General features: G+C 54.4%; 1 protein-coding gene across 1 annotated transcript; it reads right to left on the bottom strand.

The window, feature by feature from the left end:
* Positions 1-3,415: 3,415 nt before the first annotated feature.
* On the bottom strand, positions 3,416-7,420 carry LOC102564678 (complexin-4-like). The gene is made up of 3 exons (XM_014599782.3): positions 7,252-7,420; positions 5,501-5,588; positions 3,416-4,760 (listed from the first exon to the last, which is right to left on the bottom strand). The coding sequence occupies exons 1-3, from the start codon at positions 7,398-7,400 to the stop codon at positions 4,548-4,550; spliced, it is 450 nt and encodes a 149-aa protein (XP_014455268.2). The 5' UTR covers positions 7,401-7,420; the 3' UTR covers positions 3,416-4,547.

Below are 7,420 nucleotides of genomic sequence, written 5' to 3' on the forward strand. Positions count from 1 at the left end.
GCCTTTAAGGTGACAGACTTAGCTGCCATTTGCCTCAAACTTATGTTGCAAGGCTCAGGAGAGTGAGCCTGTCCCACCTCTAAGAAGCCCACATCTCCCATTCCCTTAGCCGGCAGCCCACCGCACCCTCCGGGGCTGATCCTGTTCTCCCTGCAGACACGTGGGGCCAGATTCTAGTTCACCAATTAGGTATATAAGTGGAGCGAGGTGCCTAAGTGCAGTCCTGCACGAGTCTTTGCAAAACTGTTAATACAAAAGGCTTGGGTTCTTGGCTCTCTTCGGCCTTGGGGGATTTGAACCCACCTCTCCCACATCCACAATGCCTGGAACCTCAAATGCCCAGATGGCAATACCCTAGGTAGGGCTGAGAGCAGCCTCTACTCCTTCTCTCAGAGCTAGGCCAGTGGGGAGCCAGAAAGAGAAGTCACGAGCCACAAGAAGAGCACAAACGGCCTGGCTCTCTGGTCAGCAAGGTAGACACTGCCTGGGGTAGAAGGAGTCCTGGGCTCTGGTGACTGATTTTACCCACTATTTAATACAAACTTCAGAAACAGCCCTGGCACCAGGGACCATGGCACAGGAGCCCTTCCCAGCTGGGGACTCTCAGGGTGCAGCAGGCCTCTGGGGGGGTCTGTGTAACCTGCCTGAATGGCCGCATGCTCCTACAGAGTGTGTGTTCCTCTCCAGATGTGGCCTCGTTACAGCTGTGGCAAGTGCTCAGAAGGCAACGGGAATGGGGGGCAGCAGACATCGCGAGAGGGCTCTCTATGACCTGCCAGAATGGCATCTCTTTCTCCTTCTCCATTCTGTGGTACCAGAGTGTTATCATCTAATAGTGATAATACTCAACCTTTCTGGGTGCCTGCAGACCCCTTATCCAAGCACTTCTGTGCTTCCCAGGGAGGGAAGGATTACAGGCCTCATTTTACAGGTGGGGAAACTGAGGCACAGAGCAGAGACATGAACTGCTCAAGGCCATGCAATAAGCCAACCGCAAAGCCAGGAAAAGTCAGAGACTCCCATTTCTGAGTCTTTGCTACCAAATCATGTTTCCTAGGTGCTTTGGCTACAGCGTCTTAGGCAGCCACCAGAATTGCTGAGAGATAACAGTCGTCAAGCTTGCAGCTCCCAGAGGAGGAGGGCAAGGACTCTGTGCCAGCCACAAGCTCGCGGTTTGTTACTGGCTGCAAATGTGGCAAGGCTGCATGAAATGCTGGGAGGGAGAGAAGCCTAGTGGTTACTCAGAGGAAGGGCACTCGGGGCTCCAGGGCTGGAGTCTAGTCCCAGCTCTGCCGCCCGCTGGCTGCATGGCCTTGGGCAGGGCACTCCACCACATGTGCCTGGCATGTTTTCCAGCACCCTTCCCCGAGCATGTGGGCTGTAGGCAGAGGTGTAACAAGGCAGCCAGGCAGCTGCAATGCACAATGCAGTGGTGACTTCTTGCTGCCGCCTGCTGCTGGTGTGATCGTGTGGCTGTGGTGGCAGCTGCTATTTTTTTGTCCTCCTCTCTACCTCCCCCCACAACATAGCACCTGGGGCTGCTGCCCCGCTCACCCTGCCTTAGTCACGCTACAGGTTGAAGGACTAGGCAGATGTACAAGGAGATGGTGTCCCTGCCCCCAACAGCTCAGCTGATTTTGGGAACCAGTGGGGTTTACACTGGGGGAAGGAAAGGACTGCACATGGACAGGCTGTTCGCTTTGATAAAAATTCACTAAACCCATATTCTCCAGCCATGGCCCCAAAGCCCGTGGCATCCAGGGGGCACAGCACCATCGGGGCTCACTGCTGCAGAATCCTACAGTATACTTTACATGAGTTCAGCTGGCTTAGTCCTCTGGGGACAAGAGATTCAGGCAGATTAGGCTTCACTAAAATAGGCAGGTATTAGTGACCTTAGCAGCCTTCAGCCTCCCCGAGCTATTTTTCTGATCTGCCCTATTTAAGCCTACAGTACCTGCTGAATGGATGTAACAAGGGAATGCACTCAAGCAAATAACCTGCAAGATGAAAACCAGTCCTTGTATAATTGTTCTAGTCTTTTCCCTTCTAAAGAAAGGGACCTTTTCACCATCCAGATCCTGAGATGAGGCTGAACTGTGGCTGTGTCAGATCTGGAGGGAGCAAACAGCCTTTCCCTTTTCAATTCAGTTGAATATTAAAAGTAGCGTAGTGGGGCCACTGATGGGAACTGGTCATCTGCAAAGGCCACCAGTGCTCAATTCCAGAGTGCCCAGGGCAGGGGGGACTGATGGAGGAGGCAATGCTGACCACAGTAGACTGGGAAGGGGGGAAGGAGCAACATGGGTGAGGAGAAAGGGGGCATGTTTACACTAGCAGCAATAAATCGATGAGCTTATTGCTCCACGGTTTATAAACTACCCTGGGTGCATGGTTGACACATGCGCCCGGACCACAGCACATTGAGCTGGGTCACAGCAGCCCAGGCTGGCAGGAGGCCCAAGGGGTCAGCCTGCTGGCTCGGGGCTACTCCAACCGGGCTCAGCGTGCTGCAGAGGGACTGGCTCAGTGTCAGTGTCTACACGTGCGTTGCTGCGCACAAAAAATCTGCACAGCAGGGTAGGACTTGTATTTATGAGAACTGTCTTGCTGTGGAGTTTATTAGTTTCATGTGCCCTAATAGGGCTGCATGTGTAGATGTGTAGTGAATCAGTCAACTGCACAGTAAATGTCTTGTGTAGGTGCTCCTGGGTAGTTTTACTTGTCCAGGCTACTGCTTAGCAGCAACAGCTTTGGCAGCAGTCCTGTGCCCGGGCTCTGGGAGCAGATCCAGCACCCCCCCTGCTCCCTACATATCTATGCAGGGCTGTGCTCAGTGCATATTGGTTACAATACAGGATTATGCAGGGACTGAACTGCGGTGACGTCTGGGGTGGGACACACCAGCTGCCTACACAAGCGTTTGAGGCAAGGAGAAGCAGAGTCCCAGCTCTGTGTCTGATCATTTAAAGAGGGAGAATGTCACGTACTTGCCTTGGGATCTGAGAGCGAATAAGGTCTGGGTCTGAAGGGAAATAGGTTTGGAGTCGGTTTTGTAGAAACAAGCCCAGCTGGAAACAAGACCCACCTTCCAACCTGCTCTTGGTACTTTGCAGCGAGGAGAGAAACCTGCCCTGTGCACCAAGTACTATCAATTAGGGCCCTGTTAAGATCAATGACATGTTGTGAAGGCCCACACTGGCAGAGACAGCTCCTACCCCAAACAGCGTGCACAACCTATCTGCTCAAGAGAGCAAGGGGAAGGTGGCAGGTCTGTAGCGGCACTGGGAATGTGCCCTGCCCGCTGCACCACAAAGTCTCATGAAAGAGAAAGGTGATCATTTAAGTGTATTTTAACAAGAGAAAAATAAAAAGGGAACAATTTTCACTAGCTTCCCATTGTGCGTAGCTTTAATTAAGAATTACATGCAGCTCCATTGTGGGGCTGATTCTGGATTTTGTGCGTTTCCAAATCATCACTGTGCAGGTTTGGCTAGGAAGAGAGATGAAGTAGTGGGCTAGGAATGGAGATGGACAGGCAGGGTAACACATGCTCTGCACAGAGGTGCGACTAGCAAACCTGCCTCCTGCTCCTACCCCTTGCAGAAATAGGCCTCCCCTAGCACCTTCACTGTTTTGCTGCAAATGCTAGAGTTACAGATTTGTGCTCACAGCCTTCCTGGGGCAACACTTGGGCAATACTGCATTCTCCCCAGCACAAGAGGCATACAATCCCAGAAAAAAGATGCCAAAATTGGCTGTGTAGGTGATGCGCTGGGCATTTCTGGTCCAGTTCTGATGCCAAGGCACTGTGTTGCTACTCACTTGTGATCCACTGACATGGTGTGCGAAGAACATGTCTAAATCCAGCCTTTGGGATGCAACTTTGTGGTTCCCTGTAACTCCAACTGCTGGTGGATGGGACCTTGGGCTGAGCTGTGCCAGGCTGAGTATTATCCCTTGCCTCTGGGGCTGAGGGATAGGGAAAGCTCCTGCCTTTCCTGGGAAGGAGGCACCGCAGCAGTCTGCCATCAGAGCCAAGTTTTCATGAGAGACCAGGTTAGCTGAATGCAGCTGTGTGTGCGGTGAGGGGGCTCAGGGCCACGCAGCCCCAGAGGACCAGGCAGCGCTGCCCCCAGCAAACTCTGCTGCCCCAGGAAGAGATGGGGCATGGGCTGAGGGCCCTGCATGTGGCCTCAGCAGACCACCGTGTTCATGGCTAAGGGAGAAGAGAGAGCAGCTGGGGGCTGTTCTGTATTTTATATGGCACCCAGCTCCATGGCATCTCAGACCCAGACCCACATAGGCATTAAAGTGCCTCACTGCTACATGGCCAGCAAACTCCTATTGAAACCATTGGGAGCTGGGCCCCTAAATAGCCCTTGTATCCCTGAACCTGATTGTCCAGACCTCCGAGGAACCACATCCCCCAGGGACACTCGGACCCACCTGCATGCCTGACTGAGCTGCTCTCATCTGGTGACAGAGCCCCAAACCTGAGCATGGGCTCACGTAGCAGGAAGCCAGCTGGGCAGCACTACTAGGGCTTACATCAGCACGCATTTCCCCTTCACCTCATCAAATGTGCCCTGTGCTCTACTTTTCAAGGCTTCCAAATCCATCTCCTGCAGCTTCTCCAAGAAAGAGTATGACCCTTCTTCCTCCTCCTCCTCTTCCTTCTCTTTCACCATCGCAGCCAGATCCTCAGGGAGATCCACATCTCCTCCAGCCACTTGGATCTGGGCACCATCCTGTTCACTCTGGAATGAGGAAAGAAAGACAGTGAACCCTCTGCCCTGTCTCTAGCTCCGGCCCCCCCTGAAGTGGCAGTGGGTGCCAGGGATGCCATAGCTGCAGGTGCCATAGTCATGGAAGTGATGATTAGAAGAGAGGACAAATAGGGCTGCACAGTGGTGTGACAGTGTCATGCTTTAGGACCCTGAATGGTATGAAGAGCTATTCTGCTGACTTACCCCAGCTGTCAGAGCAAGTAGGTCTCAATAACACTGGTCGTCAGAAAAAGCAGGCCATCCCTCTGAGCCAGGAAAACCTGGAAGCAGAGATCTCAAGGGGGAAACCTTGGAGATTGGGAGAAGGGTGCGTTTGTGGGCAAGAGGTACGCTGGCTGCACCTGGTACGATGCCACGTTGCAGGCCGGGACATAATTCCCTGGATTCCAGGCGCGCAGGAGGCTGCTGCTACGTGGGGTTGCAGTAGTGTGATGCCACCAGCTGGGGTGTGCGCGTGAGACAGAGGAACATGCTGCTGCCTGCGTCAGGAAGGAGCCCCAGCCTTGGGTCTTCCCTGGAGGCTCACAGAGGTGCCAAACTAATGGCATGGCAGAGAACAGCTGTTTCTGTCCCTGGCTCCAACGAGCTGGAGAATTTCCCTGCAGGGTATGGTGCAAGCACCGAGCCTGGTTCTGGTGTGGCTTTGGGATAGCGCAGCCCTTGGTCGCTTGGGGCACTGCCAGGCCTCACCCTGAGCAAGCGACCCATACCTGTGGCAGGCGGTACTTCCCCCGAAGGTGCATCCGGACAGTGGCTCTTTCTGCCTTCTTATGTGCAAAGGCTTTGTCCCGCTGTATCCTGCAGGAAGAAACAAGAAATAGCCGGAGTGACCCTCTACCCAGCGGCAGACCCATTCACCTAGCAACATCCCCAGGGCCCAAGGGAGCCCAGCACTGCTGGCTGTCAGGTCCAGGATGCCTCAGATCAGATCCCCGAAGACTTGAGGCTGCCCAGGCAGTGGCTGCTCGCAAATACCTTGCCTGAAAGTATTGGATGATCTGCCAAGTTAGCAAGTGTGCCCTCCAGTGACCACACCTTACACTGCACACACTCATTTATCCCACACAGATGCCTGCAGGGCAGGAGTACTCAGAGCAGAACAGAGAGCCCAGCCCAAACTCTCAGTGCCTGAGATAGACATGAGCTTCTGCAGAGGCAGAACGAAGGTCACAATCCAGACATACATTGCTTTGTTAGCAACAGGTAACAATTCAATGTTGCATGTGGATGCAGTCCTGCTGTACCGCTGCCTAGGGTTAGGCATGGCTCTAAATTTGGCATGAAGATGGACTGACAGGATGATTGCACATGGCATTGTGCACCAGGACCCCCAGTGCCAACAGTCAGTGAACTAGTGAAGCATTTAGTTGGGCAGTCTCCAAGCACCGTAAGTGTCCTGCTCCTTGGCCCCATCCTGATACTTTCATCTGAAGCTCTCAGGGAGCTTCCTCAGCCCTGAAGGCTGCTGCTTTCTAAAGTGGGGTTTAATTCCAGTGGCTCCAGGCCACCCACAGCAATCTTGGGTGCTGAGCACTTCCAAGAATTGGGCTTCACCCCCTGTCAAGTCGGGTGCCCAAAATCAGGGGCCACTTTTGCAAACTTAGCTCTGAGAAGCATGCTCCTCAACACCTGTATGTCAGCTCACAGCCGTCACAGCAGGGCTGGCTGGGGTCCCCGAGTGCTAGTGAGTCAAATGTTGCATGTGATACATCATTCTGGATTCACATGGGATGGCTGGGAGCATAGCAGCTGTCCAGCAACCCACAGCAATGCCACCTCGTAGCCCAGGGCAGGAAGTCAAGAGCTAGAGCACCCCTGCTGAGCCCTCAGTGCTCATTGGAAATGTCCCTTTCCTGAGCCACCTGTAATTGCAAGCCTTGCTCTCAATGGGCCTGTGTCTGTCCTTACCCGGCAGGGATCCTGGCTGGCTGGCCTTCAAGGAGGCCGTACCTCATCCCTACAGACTGAGAGCCAGGCCCTTGGGGAGCAGCCTGATGGAGGGGCTTTTGTGTCTCTGCCAAGCCTCTCCCTGCCCAAGCACTCTTTAGGCATTGCTCCTCTTGCCTTCTCACTCCCTGTGCTTCTCTTACTTTCTCCCGTGTTGCTTTCCCACCACCTCCCCTATCCTCTTGGCTCCCGAGTCTTGTTGTCCCACCTGGGGCTTGCCCCCTGGCCAGGTCCTCGGACTGGGCTGGAGAAGCCCCCTCTTCTCAGCAGGTCAGGACCTCCGTCCAAGGAAAGCATGCGGAGGAGCACCCAGTACAGCCCCTTCCCTTCACCCATGGGGCTCTGGTGACCCAGCTGGCCTCTGCCTCGGCTTGGTGCATCGTCCATGCCCAGAGCAGCTGGGTGCACCCTCCCACTCCCTTCCTTCCTCGGGGCTGAGACCGAGCTGGTGGCTGGCAGCCCGTAGGCGCAGAGGGACCCAGGTGGCAGAGGGCCACAGAGGGCAGAGTCTTACTTCTCCTCCAGCAGCTGCCGCTGGTATTCCTCAAACTCCTCGTGGGACATGCCGTTGGACAGCTCTGCCTTCTTCCCATCCTTGGGTTCCTCCTGCTCCTCACCTCCGCCCCTGAAGCTTTTCATGGCTGTCGTGAAAAAGGAAGCCATGCTGGATCCTGGCGGCACAG

The sequence above is a fragment of the Alligator mississippiensis genome, chromosome 16, assembly GCF_030867095.1.
Source record: "Alligator mississippiensis isolate rAllMis1 chromosome 16, rAllMis1, whole genome shotgun sequence".
NCBI classification, from domain to species: Eukaryota; Metazoa; Chordata; order Crocodylia; family Alligatoridae; genus Alligator; species Alligator mississippiensis.